The following is an 18,600-nucleotide window of genomic DNA, read 5'->3' as shown; positions in this document are numbered from 1 at the left end:
CCCCAGTTTTCTAATTTTTGAAATGTTTTTCAAATTTCTTAAAACTTTTTTCTTTAAACTAGTTTGATTTTGGAGCACTAAAAGAAAGAATTTGTTGCACAGATAGCCTAGGGCACCAATTATAAAAATGCCAACTTTTGGTCTGCATTTAGCCCAAATACTCTTTTATTCTTGGAGCATTCTTAAGTTTCATTAATTTTAACTGCTTTTAGAATCTTACATGTTACTTTCCTATTTGAATGGTGCATTTATTTATTTATTACTCACTGCACTAGTTGTTTGCTCAGATTAACTTGTTAATGCTGTTTCATTTTTTGAGTAAATACTATAGAGCAGTGCTGTTCAATATAACTTTCTGAACTGATAGAAATGTTGTGTATTTATGCTCTCCAATATGGCAGTCATTGAGCACATGAGGTTATTGAGCATTGAAATGTGGTCAGTGCAACTGAGGAACTAAATTTTAAATTTTATTTAATTTTAATTAGTTTAAATTTAAGTCTAAATGGCCACATGTGGCTAGTAGCTACCTTATTAGACAGTGTAGCTCTAGAGTTAAGAAGGATGAATTGAGAAAAGTACAAGAATTTAGAATGATATGAAATTAGGAAAAAATGCATTTATCATTTAACTTAGAACATTGGTTCTCAATCTGCACATTAGGCTGCACATTAGGATTACCTGGAGAGCTTTTTGAAACTACCAGTTTCTGGGACACTAATCTAAAACCAATTGAATCCAGATTTCTAGAAATGGATGAGGGCATTATATTTTCAGAAACTCCCTAGGTTATTCTAATGTACAATTGGAGTTAAAAATCAGTAAATTATAGTAGTGCGTCTTAATGTGCACCTGAGCATCTTGTTAAAATGCAGATTCTGATTTCAGTATATCTGAGCTAAGTGAGATATCCTGCATTTCTAACAAGCTCCTGGGTGATTTTGATATTTTTGATCCCCAGACTACACTTTGAGGAGGAAAGAATTTTAGGATGAAAGGTTGAGCAGGAGTTTACCATATCTGAAATGAACATTTGGTGGCATAATTGTAGAATTCAACAGTTGATATCTGGCTCAGACTTAGTTTCTATATGTCTCAGCAATAGTGTGCACATAATATATACCTCGAAGTACTTAATTAGAAATTGATGAAGAACCAAACCTTTTCTGCTGACCAGTGTTTAGGGAAGAGGTTTTGTTTTGTTTTGTTTGGATAAAATAGGGAAGAGATCTCTGAAGAAGTAACACTTGAGCAGAGAATTGAGTAGAATGAAGGGGCTACCATGGCAGGTATGCAGTGGGAGTGATTGAGGTTCATGGCAACCAGCTCAACAGATAACCCAGCAGCTTTCACCACTGAAATAACAAAGATAAGAGTAGAAGTAAGTGAAATAGGGACCAGGAAAACAATAGAAAAGATGAACAGAATTAAGAATTGGTTTTTGAAATGATTAACATAATTGACAGACTTTAGACTGAGAAAAAAAGAGAGAAGACAAATAAATAAATTAAGAAATGAAAAAAGGAGACATTACAACTGATACCACAGAAATATAAAGGATTATAAGAGACTACTGTGAACAATTATCCACTACAAATTGGGTAACCTAGAAGAAATAGATAAATTTCTAGACACATTTAACCTATGAAGACCGAATTATGAAGAAGTGGAAAACTCTGAACAGACCAATAACAAATAAGGAGACTGAATCAGTAATCTAAAACCTCCCAACAAAGAAAAACCCAAGATCAGATGGTTTCATTGGTGAAATCTATCAAACATTTTAAAAAAGAATTCATACCAATCCTTCTCAAACTCTTCCAAAAAATTGAGGGGGAGGGAATGCTCCCAAACTCATTTTTTTTGAAGCCAGCATTACTCTGATACAAAGGCCAGATAAGGAAACTATAAGAAAAGAAAACTGCAGACCAATATCCCTGATGAATAGATATGCAAAACTTCTCAACAGAATATTAGCAAACCTAATTAACAACATGTTAGAAAGATCATTCACCACAATCAAGTGATATTTATCCCTAGGATGCAAGGGTAGTCAACATATGCAAATCAACAAATGTGATATACATCACATTAATGGGATAAAAGATAAAATCATAGGATCATCTCAATAGATGCAAAAAAAGCATTTGACAAAATAACATCTTTTCTTGATAAATACACCCAACAAATTGCATATAGAAGGAACATACCTCAACTTAATAAAGGCCATATATGACCAGCCCACAGCCAACATCATATTCATCAGTGAAAGGTTGAAAACTTTTCCTCTAAGATCAGGAGTAAGACAAGGGTGCTTACTCTCACCATTCTTATTCAACATAGTACTGGAAGTCCTAGCCAGAGCAATCAGGTAAGAAAATCAATCAGTCAATCCAGATCAGAAAGTAAGATGTAAAATTGTCTTAGTTGGCAGATGACATGGTCTTATATAGAGAAAATCCTAAAAACTCCACCAAAACAAAAAACAAACAAAAAACTGTTAGAACTAATAAACAAATTCAGTTGTTTCAGGATACAAAATCAACATACAGAAATAACTTGTGTTGCTATACACTAACAATGCAATATCTGAAAAAAATAAAACAATTCCATTTACAGTAACATCAAGAACAATAAAATACTTAGGAATAAATTTAGTCAAGGAGGTGAAAGATCTGTACACTGAAAACTACAAGATTTTGATGAAATTGAAGAAGACATAAACAAATGGAAAGACATCCTATATTCATAGATCAGAATAATTAATATTATTAAAATGTCTATACTACCCAAAGTTGTCTGGAGATTCAATGCAATTCCTATCAAAATGCCAATTTTTTTTTCACAGAAATAGAAAAAACAATCCTAAAGTTTGTGTGGAGCCACAAAAGACCCTGAATAACCAAAGCAATCTGGAGGAAGAATAACAAAGTTTGAGGCATCGTACTTCCTGATTTCAAACTATACCGCAAACCTCTAGTAGTCAAAACGGTATGGTATTGGCATAAAATAAAAACAGACACACAGGCCAATGGAACAGAATCAAGAGCTCAGAAATAAACCTTCACATGTACAGTCAACTAATATTTGACAAGGGAGCCAGGAATACTCAATGGGGGAAAGGATAATCTCTTCAATAAATGGTGTTGGGAAAACTGTATAACTACAGTGCAGAAGAATGAAATTAGACCACTCACAAAAATTAACTCAAAATGGATTAAAGACTTAAACATAAGACCTGAAACTGTGAAACTCCTAGAAGGAAACATAGGGAAAAGGCTGTTTGACATTGGTCTTGGTGACAATTTTGGGGGTATGACATCAAAAGCACAAGCAACAAAAGCAAAAATAAGTGGGACTACATCAAACTAAAAAACTTCTGCAGAGAAAAAGAAACCATCAACCAAGTGAAAAGGCAACCTACAGAATGGGAGAAAGTATTTATAAATCATATGTCCGATAAGAGGTTAATATCCAAAGTATATAATAAACTCATACAACTCAATAGCAAAAAACCCAAACAATCCAATTTAAAAATGGAAAGAGGAACTAAATAGACATTTTCCCAAAGAAGACACTGCAGATGGCCAACAGGTACATGAAAAGGTGCTCAACATCACTAATCATCAGAGAAATGCAAATTAAAATCATAGCAAGATATCACCTCAGACCTGTTAGAATGACTGTTTTTTTTTTTTTTTTAATGTGGATACACTTTAAGTGGCCTTTTCTAGCACCAATCAATCATCTTTGAGTAACAAGAACCTCCTCTACTCTTAAAAAAAAGTACTGTAGTTTTATAACCCCTAAATTATCACATTTCTGGATAAATGGCCTTTTGATTCATAGCCAAAAATATTTTTAACTCTATGCTCGTGTTTTGAGATTCTTTAATCCCTCTGTTAACCCTACTTTCTTGTTGGTAATGATTATAGTTTATAAAATAACATGCCTATATTAAAAATGAAGAAACCAGGAACCGCAAGTGACAATATGAAGAAACCAATAAAGCAGTAACTTGAGCACTGACACTACTGACATTTTGATTCTTTTATTTAAAAATGCCTATTTAATTTTTTGAACAAATAAAATGTCTGGAATTGCTTATTAGCCTTGTAATCACTTGAGTACCTTTTCTTTGAAATTTGAAAAATTGTGCTAAGACATGATTTTGGAAGGATGACAGCTTTATAAATGGAATATTTAAAGAGGCAACACACAGCCACAGAAACGAAGGGAAACTTCCGTGTGTGGTGGTGAGTGGTTTATTTATAATTTGAAAGGATGCAAGAACTGAACCTCTGTGTTACAGTTCAAATACTTCATAGTTTAAAGCATGGGTAAGATGTTAGAAGCTACAACTTCAGAGTCCAGGTGTTTAAGCTGTATTTCTTATTAGTGAAATCCTGTGTGCCATTAAAGGCAGTTTGAAATGAACTTGTCAGAGATTTGGGTTTAGAAAAAGATTATCATCCACTGTGAAGTGAGTAGTGAAGCCAGTTGAACATCATCTTTTGTATACATTAGACATAATAAAATCTCCAAACTTGGGCTTAGAGACATGTATATACATAGTGTTCAAGTTTTGATTCTAGTCTTATTCTTGTTCCCCCAAATCTACGTTTATCCAAACCCGTGTTACTCAGAAGTGTGGTCCGTGGACCAATGTCTGTCCACGAATTGTTACTAACTGCAGTAAATACAGAGAGTGAGCATTTAAAAGCTTTTATAGCAGCTTGACATTGGCACAACATCTATGCATGTGATCATTTTTCTAGTAATTTATTTTTATTGCATTTTACGAAGTATAGTTTTCCACTTGTTGGTGCTGGGGTGGGGGCATTTCCAACAGACAGTTTACAAAGCACTACTCTAGATCCTCTGTTTTTCACTCAGAAATTCTGAACTCCATGTATTCATGTGGCCACATAGGGGCTGGGGCAAGGGACATGAAGACCAGTAAACTATGACTATGTGATGACTGGGAATGCAGGTGCTGATTATCTGAGATTAGTGGGCATGAGAATTGCCTGGGGTACCTGTTAACCATGCGGATGCCTGTGTAGATCTCCAAAGATCCTGATTCCACACGTATGAGACCTAAGAATCTATGTTCTAAACAAATGCCTCTGATCAGTTGATTCTGATTAATTTTGTTCCTGGATAGGTTGTTTAAATCAGGATACTTGAGAGTAAAAGGAAGCATTATTAATAATTACATCAGGACAAAATAAATAAACTAGGATACTCAGACATATGGTCATTCTGTGTCTGGGGCATATATTTTTAAACAGAGGTTTAAAGTTTACTTGGAAAGTTTCTACTGTTTCCTTTCATTAGCAAACTTACCTCGATTTCCTTTAGTCTTCTCTGGATTGTGGCTCTTCCCAGTCTTCTGTGAATCAATCTCAACTATCGTATGTATAGAACTATCCAGTACAAGAAGGGAAATGGAATTCAGGGCTCTAAACATAGCTAGGGGTAACTTGGAGGGAGGTAAGACCCACTCCTTTAAAGTTGAAGATTCTTTTTTTCTGATTTGAAGGATATTGATTTTTAAAATAACCCTTACCATTTATGATAAAAACTCTCCAGAAAGTGGGCATAGAGGGAACCTACCTCAACATAATAAAGGCCATGTACGACAAACCCACAGCAAACATCATTCTCAATGGTGAAAAACTGAAAGCATTTCCTCTAAGATCAGGAACAAGACAAGGATGTCCACTCTCACCACTATTATTCAACATAGTTTTGGAAGTCCTAGCCACGGCAATCAGAGAAGAAAAAGAAAAAAGAGGAATACAAATTGGAAAAGAAGCAAAACTGTCACTGTTTGCAGATGTCATGATACTATATATAGAGAATCCTAAAAATGCCACCAGAAGACTACTAGAGCTAATCAATGAATTTGGTAAAGTTGCAGGATACACAATTAATGCACAGAAATCTCTTGCATTCCTATACACTAATGATGAAAAATCTGAAAGAGAAATTAAGGAAACACTCCCATTTACCATTGCAACAAAAAGAATAAAATACCTCGGAATAAACCTACCTAGGGAGACAAAAGACCTGTATGCAGAAAACCATGAGACAATGATGAAAGAAATTAAAGGTGATACCAACAGATGGAGAGATATACCATGTTCTTGGATTGGAAGAATCAATATTGTAAAAATGACTATACTACCCAAAGCAATCTACAGATTCAATGCAATCCCTATCAAATTACCAATGGCATTTTTTACAGAACTAGAACAAAAAATCTTAAAATTTGTATGGAGGCACAAAAGACCCCGAATAGCCAAAGCAGTCTTGAGGGAAAAAAACAGAGCTGGAGGAATCAGACTCCCTGACTTCAGACTATACTACAAAGCTACAGTAATCAAGACCATATGGTACTGGCACAGAAACAGAAACATAGATCAATGGAACAAGATAGAAAGCCCAGAGATAAACCCACGCACCTATGGTCAACTAATCTATGACAAAGGAGGCAAAGATATACAATGGAGAAAAGACAGTCTCTTCAATAAGTGGTGCTGGGAAAACTGGACAGCTACATGTAAAAGAATGAAATTAGAACACTCCCTAACACCATACACAAAAATAAACTCAAAATGGATTTGAGACCTAAATGTAAGACCGGACACTATAAAACTCTTAGAGGAAAACATAGGAAGAACACTCTTTGACATCAATCACAGCAAGATCTTTTTTGATCCACCTCCTAGAGTAATGGAAATAAAAACAAAAATAAACAAATGGGCCCTAATGAAACTTCAAAGCTTTTGCACAGCAAAGGAAACCATAAACAAGATGAAAAGACAACCCTCAGAATGGGAGAAAATATTTGCAAACGAATCAATGGACAAAGGATTAATCTCCAAAGTATATAAACAGCTCATGCAGCTCAATATTAAAGAAACAAACAACCCAATCCAAAAATGGGCAGAGGACCTAGATAGACATTTCTCCAAAGAAGATATACAGATGGCCAAGAAGCATATGGAAAGCTGCTCAACATCACTAATTATTAGAGAAATGCAAATCAAAACTACAATGAGGTATCACCTCACACCAGTTAGAAAGGGCATCATCAGAAAGTCTACAAACAACAAATGCTGGAGAGGGTGTGGAGAAAAGGGAACCCTCTTGCACTGTTGGTGGGAATGTAAATTGATACAGCCGCTGTGGAGAACAGTATGGAGGTTCCTTAAAAAACTAAGAATAGAATTACCATATGATCCACCAGTCCCACTACTGGGCATATACCCAGAGAAAACCATAATTCAAAAAGACACATGCACCCCAATGTTCATTGCAGCACTATTTACAATAGCCAGGTAGGTCATGGAAGCAACCTAAATGCCCATCGACAGACAAATGGATAAAGAAGTTGTGGTACATACATACAATGGACTATTACTCAGCCATGAAAAGGAATGAAATTGAGTCATTTGTTGAGACGTGGATGGATCTAGAGACTGTCATACAGAGTGAAGTAAGTCAGAAAGAGAAAAACAAATATCGTATATTAATGCATGTATGTGGAACCTAGAAAAATGGGACAGATGAACCAGTTTGCAGGGCAGAAGTTGAGACACAGATGTAGAGAACAAATGTATGGACACCAAGGGGGGAAAGCCGTGGTGGGGTGGGGATGGTAGTGTGCTGAATTGGGCGATTGAGATTGACATGTATACACTGATGTGTATAAAATGGATGACTAATAAGAACCTGCTGTATAAAAAATTAAATAAAATAAAATTCAAAAATTCAAAAAAAAAATAATAACCCTTACCTAAAAACTTAGGACTCTCCTGGAACTTTCTTTTATGCATGTTGTCCCAAGCCAATCTTAATTCCTCTTAGTGTTCCTGGCTCAGCTGTGTCCCATTTCTCTTAGCTAGGCATAATCCCCTTGATCCATTTCATCCTTACTTTCATTTAACTGACTTGTTTACTTGTTTTAAATAAATTACAACTGAAGAATTTGAGAGAAAGAAAAAATATCTTTCTAAATTTCTTCCTCAGGAGCTCTTTAGGTTGTTGTCACCTCTACTTACGTAACTTCTATGATATATAAGAAAAACGGGTTTCCTGTTTTGTAAACTGTTCTCTGATTACAAATGAGATAGGAAGAAAATGATTTTTATTAGTAAGTAATAATACTACTGGTAGAAGTCAAATAATATCTGTGGATCTCTTGTCTCTCATACTACCTCTGTTATGATACGTTATTGTCATTTCCAACATATTTGATTTTGTATTATTTCATCTTGTTTTTAGTTTTTTGACCAATTTCTTTGATTTACAAAGTGGGCAATTAAAAACAATTGAGTAAAAATTTAAGTAAACTTGTTCAGGACTAACCTTCACCCTGTCTTATACACTCACCAGATGAATGAATAAAAGACTCATCATAATATTTTATTTTTGTCTTATTTTAGATTTAGATTATCCTACTAAAATAGTATATTGATATTCCATATGAATTACACAAATTAAGACTAATTTGTCCTTTAAATTGAGACAGTTTTAAGAGGGAAAGGGGATGCTATTAACAATTATACTAGGAGAGCAGCTGAAATCTAGGACTGTCCTGAGTAAACTGGGATGTATATGGTCCCCTATCTCAGGATAATATTTGCTGGTTGGATAGCTACTATGATATTTTCAATGGGCTTTGAATAGTCAAAATGAGTCAAATTATAGCTAAGAACATTACAAAACTTATCATAGGACTTTCTTTACTTGTAAAAAAAACCAAAATGGAATGGCTAGATCAACTCTAAAATTGTTTAAGTGCCTGTAGATTTCAACTTGGTTCTTAATAATACTTCCATAAAGCTAGAAGTGGAATCACCAGACAGTAACCACAAATTGAAATGAATCCCTCCTTTAAAACTTATGGTTTATAGACTTGTGGCTATTAGGTCACAGGGAATCTAAAATAGACTACATTATAAGATAAGTAAAAGAAGAGGTGATAGCCAATTTTAAAATGTCAAAAATTTTTTTCTCTTCAAGTTGCTAATTTACCATGATGTTGTATATAAACTTTATATCCAGTGTAGACTGAAGTTAGTTGTTAGCATTTCGAGATTAGAAAACACAGGTAGACCTCCCATACCTATTTTTCTCAAGTTTATGCTCTGTTACTATAGCAAGTAATTCTGTGGAAGAGCTCCATCCTGTTAGTTGTGTTCTTGTTATCAGTAATATTTTAAGCAACTACCTTTTAATAATACATACGTACATACATAAAAAACATCTATGATTCCCTTGATCAGGAACTGAAGTCAAACTTCCAAGACATGGTTTCATTAGGTCTGTTCTTTGGAAGAAATAAATGCCCTTTTAGTGTTGTGATTTCTTTTCCTTCATTTTTTTAAACCATAGTTCCATTTTTAACACCTTTTCCATAGATAAAAGATACTCATATCATCTAGTCCCTTGTCTCACTTTTAGCTTATCTACTGAATCAACTTCAAGTCTTTCATCTTTATATGTATAACATAATTTATACACACACACACACATATATCTTTTAAATGACTTTGACTTTAACTGTGGCCTTTTAAAAAATTAGAATCGATCATCTATAATATATAGTATCTTCGATTTTTTTTCCCATGTAGTTCTGGTGCTGTGGATGTGAAATCGTGGTGATGCATTAGGTGTAATTTGTTACATAAAAGTAATGTGTTTATGGTTTTTCTCTATACCTTTAACTGTTTAAAATTTTTTTTTCTCTCTTTCTAGCTGTCCCCTTTCCTCCAACACAGCGGCTTACTTTGAAGGAAGTATTTGAGAATGGGAAACCTAAAATTGATGTTTTGAAAAACCATTTGGTGAAGGAAGGGCGACTGGAAGAGGAAGTAGCCTTAAAGATAATCAATGATGGGGCTGCCATCCTGAGACAAGAGAAGACTATGATAGAAGTAGATGCTCCAATCACAGGTATGAGAGTATTCGCATGGTGGTACTTAGATTTGAGCTAATTTGAGAAGTGATTACAAATAACCAACTAAAATGTGTGATAATTATTCTAGGAATTGTGAGCAGTCTTAGGATTATTTAGTATGTTTGTTATTCATTGAAGAAATACAATTTAAAATGTCTAATATTTCCAGTAGGACTATTTTGTATTGATAGATTGCCTGCAATTATCGAGCAGTCCAGCCAAAAGTAGACTGATTTAAGTTAAAAGTTAAACTGTGGTCCTATTGGTGTAATGCCCTTTCTCTTCTAAGACATAATTTTTCACCTCACCCTAGGTCTGTTTTTTTTCCTAGTATGTGGTGACATTCATGGACAATTTTTTGACCTGATGAAGTTGTTTGAAGTTGGAGGATCACCTAGTAATACACGCTACCTCTTTCTGGGTGACTATGTGGACAGAGGCTATTTCAGTATAGAGGTAAATATTAAACTGGATGTATTGGAACTATCATATTATCTTTCTAAAAAAATTTCTTTCCATTCTTCAGTAGAAGAAATTAAAATGAGAACACTGGCAGAATTTATAAACTTTGTTACTTTCAATAATTAAAGTGATAGAGATACGTTTTAATTGATATAAAAAGAACTATTCCTTTTATTAGCCAGTAAAAATCTGACATATAGAAGGCTATGTTAACCCTGCTTTGCAAATAACTTAAGTGTTTACCAACCTTTCCTCTTTGTAGATAGTGTACAGGCTGTATATAAATGACATAAATTGCTATTCACCCTAAGTGGGGTTTGGGTTAGCTCACCTTAATTATAAAACTATAAGCTGCTGAGCTACATTGAATGCTTAGATTAACTGCCAGTGCTGAATAATCAGGCACTTAGCCTCTTGTAGGAATAATTTATGATACCGTTGCACATAAGAAGTACATGTTCATTGAAGGAAAAAATGATTACAGTTAGTGAAGTTAATGAAAACTCACAATTTATATATTTTGAAAATTGTATGATGACAGGAAAATGGTTAGATTTAAAACAAAGTATAAGCTTTTATGTACAAAAGATAAAACTATTTCAAAACCTAATGGAATGACTTGAGTACAGTGGAACTACAGTACATTCATATTTAATGTCCGTTGATTCAGCTGTACGTGCTTGGCAAATAAAAGAGAAGTAACTTTTGAAATAGTGCAGGTAATCGAATTTATAATATCCCCAGAATAAGCATGAGATGAGAAACTGAGTCTGCTTGCTGTCCTTGCAGTCTTTAGTTCTGCCTCTCCCTCATAGTGTGGGACCCTCACTGTACTATGTGTGTTTCTGGTGGTTAAAGGTTTATTGTTCATGCAGCATCACTCCTAAATACAAGTCAACTATCTCACCTGGTACTCAACCAAAAAGCAGCTGTGGTACTAAAGCTGCCAGAAAAATAAACGACAAGAGAAATATATCTTACTCTTTAGTTAGATAGACAGTCTAAATTCATGAATCAGAAAAGATCAGTGTTATCTTGCCAGTGTCTCAAATTCATTTAGTGTCATCTATGAGGACGAAAGTTAATGATAGGAGCTAAGGAAATAAGCACATTCTCCCTGCTGCTCAGTAAATTCCCAAGATCTCTAAATAGGTACCTGGGATGGGTGGAGATCATACTTGCAGACTGTAACATTAAAAGCTTCCCATATTCCTATCCACATCCTATTTTAATAGACAGTATGTCAAAAGTATGGGTGTTTGAAAGACACATTGAATGCTTAGTTCTTTGTGTGTTTAGTAGCATGAGGAAGTTTTAGAGGCTGAAGAAAAGAATACAGAACTTACTGAATTTTTAATTAATTTTATTTAATGAAATAACTTTTTAAAAGGATAAATATTGTGCCAAATCATCCTCTGATTACTAACTCACATACTTTAAAAATAGTTTCAATGCATCAATATATTCACAATACACACACACACACAAAAACCCACAATGATTTTTGTACACATATGCCATATTCAGAATATTTTGTGTTAACGTATTTTTTCTGTCACTCATCAACAAATGTTTCCTGAGTGCCAACTGTATGGCAGGCTCTGAGCATCAAATAATGAGTAGGATTCATGGTCTCTATGGGAGCTGACAGTCTAATAGAAAAGATATACTTATGAATAGATCGTTCAGTACGATATGAAAATACTTATTTATTTATTTATTTTAATATTTATTTATCTATTTTGGCTGCGCCAGGTCTTTGTTGCAACATGCGGGATCTTTTAGTTGTGGCATGCAGACTTCTTAGTTGCAGCATGTGGGCTTCTCAGTTGTAGCATGTGAACTCTTAGTTGCGGCACGCATGTGGGATCTAGTTCCCCGACCAGGGGTCGAACCCTGGCCCCCTGCCTTGGGAGCATGGAGTCTTACCCACTGGACCACCAGGGAAGTCCCCGAAAGTACTTATTTAATTATTAGCAATATTCTTCATATTAGGACTGAGCACAGTGCCTGACACATAGTAGGCACTCAATATTTGTTGACTGAACGAATGTTAATAAATCATAGTTTGTATTTGGCTTTATCCTGTTATTTGATGTTTGGCTAACAAAGCGTTTTTCTGAAACAGCTTAAGAGATAAATGAATCAAAACTTTAAATTGACAGTGCTGTATTATACCAGTTTTAAAACTGAACTGTAGGATATATCTCGTGTTAGTTGGAAGCCACTTACAGACCACTAAGATTATAGATTTCTGTAAGCTACAACTTAGTCTAACATGATACAAGTATATACTTGAACAATAAATTTTTATCAATGTCCTTGATAAGCATGAGTGTGATGTTTTTGTCAAACAGATGAAAATAAGGTAATGGGGTCCCTATTATAATTTTTTGTTATAAATAGTCATTTTTTTGTAGAAAAATTGGGAAATGCAGAATCTAAGAAAACAAAAATTCTTATAAATGAAGTTGTAAATGAATTATAATGAAATTACTGTTAACATTTTGTTATATTTCCTCAGTCTTTTTCTTCTTTTACATGTGTATATTTTTTAAAGAAAGTTGAGATCGTTGTGTGCATTCTCTTTTGTAGTCTTTCCCCCACCCCACCATCATTGTACTGAGAGCACTTTTCTCTATCATTAAAATTTCTCCAAAAGCATGATTAATGGTATAAATACTGTAATTTATTTCACCATTTCTCTTTGGATAATTTGGTTTGTAGCAGGTACTGCTTATTTGCCTACCTTTTTTCTCCTTCTTCCTTACTATCAAATCCCTGTTTTGTTCAGATAAATGGGATTGGGGGTTGTCAGGGAGAACTAAATAGGTACCTGGGATGGGTGGAGATCATACTTGCAGACTGTAACATTGCAGACTGAACCTATTTAAAAGTTCTCAAGGAGAACTTTTAATTTCAGGAAGGGAAGGCCCTTATCCCAGCCCAAGGGAATGAATTCTGGTTGGTTTGAACTAGTCATGGCAATCCATTCCCTGTTACCAGTGATTAATCCAGGATAAACATGAGATCCTCTTTTGCCCAGTAATATATAAAGGGACTTCTGCACGTTGTGTTGTCGTTGTTGTTTGTGTGTGTTGTTTTGAAATTTTTTCTTTCCAGATGAAAAGACTCTTGCAAGGTGAAAGCTTTTGGACCCCCATTCCACTATGTCATGTCAAATGTGGGTGTGTGTACTGTAGCAGCCATTTTGTGACCATGAGGAGGTGCTATAACTAAGAATGAAAAGCAGACCTGCTGTGAATAGCAGATCAAAGAGGGAGAGAGGGCATGATTTCTTGGTGAAGATGTTGAGCTGGTACACTAAACCTAGACATCTTACCCCCAGACTGCTTGTTTTCTGAGATGTTTAAATGTCTTTATGGCTTAAGCAGCAGTTAATTGGATATTGTATCACTTGTACTGTAAGTGGTACAAGGTTGTTTTCCAGTTGTTTCCATTCTGCATATTGCCGCAATTAACATCTTTTTGAATACATCTTTAATAGCATTTCTGATATTTCCTTAGATTGGATTCTTATAACAAATGAGCATTTTTAAGAGTGTGAGCATTTTTAAGACTTTTGATATGTATTGCCAAATCGTTTTCACAGAACTTTATTTTCTCTTCCATACTTAATAATTTCTCTTTCCTTGAGCCTGTATGAGAGAATCAAGGCATGATGATTTTTTTTTTTTCCATGCCCAGAGCAAGCATTGATCTTTCCTGAAGCAACGTGGGCATTGGTAGTACACCAGGGACTGGTCCAAATGTGACTGATAAAACAGAATAGTAAAGTTTCACTTTTGTCTGAGCCTTTTGATATTCCTTCTTCATTTGCATCCATTATAAAGTACTTCCTCTGTGGTAGGGGAAGCTAAATTTTAGTTTCCTTTCATTGATTTTGTAATATGAGAAAGGATTAAAGGGAACATTTTCAGCATAGGATGTGTTGTACTAAATGCACAGGAGCCACCAAAGAGAAAATGTTATCAGATGTTTAGGTGATGTAAATGTTATCAGATGGACAACTAATGAACAATTGTTGACATATAGAAATGATTCTTGAGATGGAGTAAAAATTCTCTTCACATAGAAATACAAAAGGTAATTGAGTATCGAACAGATCTTCTGATAATCATGACCTTTAATTGATGTGTACAAGATAATTGTACAGTTGCATCCTGATGTATAATACGAGGAAATAAAACTTGAGATTAGAGGCTGAGAAGTATATCAACCAAATTACACTGTAGTGTGGATGAGCATTATACCTCATTACTTCAAAAAGGTTAGTTGGTCATTTCAGGAGGCAGAGATAAAGACCAAATAATTCAAAAGATATATCATGTTCTTGGTTGGGAAAGGTAAGTAGGAAAAGAGAAAGTGCTTTCTATGTTTATATATGAATTTAATGTAATTTTTCCTTGGAATATTTTGTGAAATTTGATATGTTGAAAACGAAAGTCAACACAAAAAAGAAAAAAGCCATCCAATTATATTTGTATGTGTCTATATATTTACATTTTATAATGTTTATTTTGCACGGTCTGTCTCAAAATGTACATTATTTTGATCCAACAATTTCATTTTTGAGAAACTATACTGCAGATGTACTCATAATTATGTACAATGACATATGAATGGTTTGTCACAATAATTGTGAAGTTCTACTGGCATTTAATGAGCAGGGTTCAGGAATACAGAACATCCTGCAACAAAGAATTATGCTTGTTAATAGTACCTAAGTTGAGAGACATTGTTAAATTCTGGGGATGTGGAGATAAACAAGCAAAGCCAAGTCCTTTATTGTTCTGTTTTTTAAAAAAAATATATTTATTTATTTATTTGGTTGTGCCGGGTGTTAGTTGTGGCAGGTGGGCTCCTTAGTTGCGGCAGTCAGGCTTCTTAGTTGTGGCATGCATGTGGGATCTAGTTCCTGACCAGGGATGGAACTCGGGCCCCCTGCATTGGGAGCGCGGAGTCTTAACCACTGCGACACCAGGGAAGTCCCTATTGTGTTTTCTAGTGAGAGAGATGGCATCTTATATTTGCTTAGTGTCTATGAAAATCAAATCAGGGGAGGGGACAAAAGGGGGACAGGAGTAGCTAATTTAGTTGGAGATCAGGGAAGTCCTATCTGAAGAGGTAATATTTGAACGAAAACTTGAATGACCTGAGGGAATGAGCCATGCGTAGATGGAGGGGGGGGTGAGTACATTCCAGGCAAAGGGCATATCAAGTGTAAAAGCTCTGAGGAAGGAGCAAGCCTAAGGCAGCCCAGGAATAGAAACAAGGTCAGCATGGCTAGACAGAATGAGTAAGGGGAAAATGTAGACAGTGTATCAGAGACATAGGCAGGGTTTACATGATGTCAGGCCTTGTAAACCCTGGTAGAGTTTGGGTTTTATTCTGAATGCAGTGGGAAGCCATTAGAGCTTTTTTGTTTGTTTATTTGTTTGTTAAGCATGGCAGTGATATATTCACATTTATGTTTTAAAACAATTACTCTGGCTGTTACATGGTGGACTGACTATGGGAGCCCAGAAAGACTAGTTAGTAATCTCATCCAGTAAGCATAGGCAGGAGATGTTGGTGACTTAGAGTAGGCATTTTGAGAAGCATTTGGATTCAGGATTTTGAAGTCTTTCCTTTCAGAAAGGTGGGAAATCTTGGTTGAATTAAGCTCTTAAGGTCATGGCACATTTATTACTAGTCTTTTCTAAGTCCCTCTATTATTTTGTTTTGTTTTTCTTATCTGTGACCTCTATTTTCCTTACTCCCTCTCCCAACTATACATGTTTCTATTGTATTTAGTATATGCCTCAGAATACATATATTATTATTAATTTTTTAATATATAACATTTTTGTGGGAAAATATTTTAATTTTACATAAATGTTATGGTGCTATTCAGTCGTTCTCAAACTTTAGCATGCATCATAATTACCTTCAGGGCTTGTTCAAAAACAGATTGCTGGACCCCACCCCAGAATTTCTTTAGGTCTGGGATAGACCCTGAGAATGTATATTCTAACAAGTTCCTGTGTGATGCTGATGTACCACACTTTGAGATGAATGTGACCACCCTGAGAATCACTGCTGTAGCTCTCTTTCTGTTGATTTTGGTTTTTACATATCAGTATGTTTTTAAGATCGATCTGGGTTTCTGTCTGCTCCATAGTATCCCATAGTATACATCTATGACATTTTAGTTCTCTGTTCTCAGTGGTGGACACTAGGTTGCCTCCAGTTTCTTTCTATCATGAACACTGCTGTGAGGCACACCCTTATATAAATCCACTTATGGTCCCATGTTTTAGTTTCTCTGTTGTTTATGAACAAGAGTGGGATTGCTAGGGAAAAGGGTACCTACCTTCATATAATACTTGAACTGATTATTGCAGATCACTCTTCAGAACAGCTGTACCAGTCTGTACTCCTACCAGTAGCACCTAAGAGTTCATATTTCCTCATGTCCCTCTTCCAGAATTTGGTTTTATCTCATTTTCTAATATTTACCAAAATGATAAAGTAGTATCTTATTGTCATTTCAATTAATATTTCTTTAATTACTAGTGACACTGAGCATCTTCTCATATATTAGCCATTCCACCCATACAATCCCTGTTAAGAGTTTCCTGTATGACATTTCAGAGATAGATTAAGCATATACAAACATATTTGCATATCTGTTTTAAAAAATAAATGTACTTATTAATGTACATTGCCCTTTAAGTGCTGCTTTATCTGGGTCCCACAGATTTTGACATGTATTTTTTTTATTATCATTCAGCATTTTTTAAAGAATTATCTTTAAACCCTAAGACAATGAAACAGTATGTTTTTTGTTTCCAGTCATGTGGGATTTTTTTTAGAGTTAGTATTTTGTTACTGATTCTAATTAGTGTAATTTAATTAGAGAACATAATCTGAATAATATTCATTCTTTGGAATTTATTGAGACTCCCTTTGGAATTTATTGTGGTACCCAGTAGATATTTGTGACTATCCCATATATACTTGAAAATAATGCATTCTGTACTTGTTCACTTGTTCTCTATAAGTTTGATTATTTTTGTTTGCTTGAACTATGATTTACTTTTGGGTTTGCGTCAAAATCTCCAGCTACAGTTATTGATTTATCTGTTTCTCACAATAGTCCTGTCAATTTTTGCTTATGTTTTGAAGCTGTATATGAATGAGATATGTATATTTCATGATTAGACTATATGATTGATTTTCATTATTCACGGATTCTGTATTTGTATATATGCCTCCCTACTAAAATTTATTTGTAATCCCCAAATCAATACACATAGTGATTTTGAGGTCCTAGGCCCTCTCAGCAGGAGCTAGGAGATATATATGTATGCGTGTATATATATATATATATATATACACACACACACACATACACTATATATATATATATATATATATATGTATGTATCTTGGTTATATATAGTGTGTGTATATATATATATTATATATTATATACATATATAACTTGGTTTATTCTCCCCCATCCCGTCCCTTTCTTTGTTACTTTGTTATCCGTTTATAATACAGTTAGGCTCATTTGTTACTGTTCATATTATATTTGGGGTTTCTATCACATACTGGTTGATTTAAATACTAATTTTGAGTAATTTTAATACCCAAATAATTTTAATTACTGTGGTTCTAGAGGTCAAACCTATCCAAAGAGGTATGCTTTGAGAAGTGTCACTCCGGCCTCATCCCTCCTAACCTGTTCCCAGTCCCCACTTCTTTCCACCCATTTCCTCTATGCCTGCTCTAGGTAACCAGTCTCTTTAGTTTATGATTTATCCTTCCCTTATTTCTTATGCACAAATGAGCAGCTAATATATGTTTTTCTTATACCCCTTCTTTATTACATAAACAGTAGCATACTGTAGATACTCTTTCATTTTGCTTTTTTCTTAACAGTGTATCCTAGAAATTGCCCCAAATCAGTTTATAGAGAGATCTTTCTCACGTGTTTTTTCATAGCTTCATAGTACTTCATTGTGTGGATGTATCATAATTTGCTCAGCCTCTCTCCTTTGTATGGTCATTTAGGTTGTTTCAAATATTTTGCTGTTACTTACAAACAACACTGCAACCTGTGTGTATGTATTTTCTTATTGTTGGAAGTGTAT

At 34.6% G+C, this 18,600-nt stretch overlaps 1 protein-coding gene across 7 annotated transcripts in view; it reads left to right on the top strand.

The window, feature by feature from the left end:
• Positions 1–18,600, top strand: part of PPP3CC (protein phosphatase 3 catalytic subunit gamma) — an 88,809-nt gene that overhangs the window by 28,637 nt on the left and 41,572 nt on the right. For all 7 annotated transcript variants that reach the window (XM_082402597.1, XM_082402598.1, XM_082402599.1 and 4 more), the window contains exons 2-3: positions 9,772–9,969; positions 10,305–10,429. In XM_082402597.1, coding sequence (XP_082258723.1) covers positions 9,772–9,969; positions 10,305–10,429 — 323 coding nt within the window. The remainder of the gene's footprint in view (positions 1–9,771; positions 9,970–10,304; positions 10,430–18,600) is intronic.

The sequence above is a fragment of the Balaenoptera borealis genome (assembly GCF_965194805.1).
Source record: "Balaenoptera borealis genome assembly, chromosome: 8".
In the NCBI taxonomy this organism is placed as follows: domain Eukaryota; kingdom Metazoa; phylum Chordata; class Mammalia; order Artiodactyla; family Balaenopteridae; genus Balaenoptera; species Balaenoptera borealis.
The sequence above is the reverse complement of the archived record's forward strand: the minus strand, read 5'-3'. Positions and strand labels throughout refer to the sequence as shown.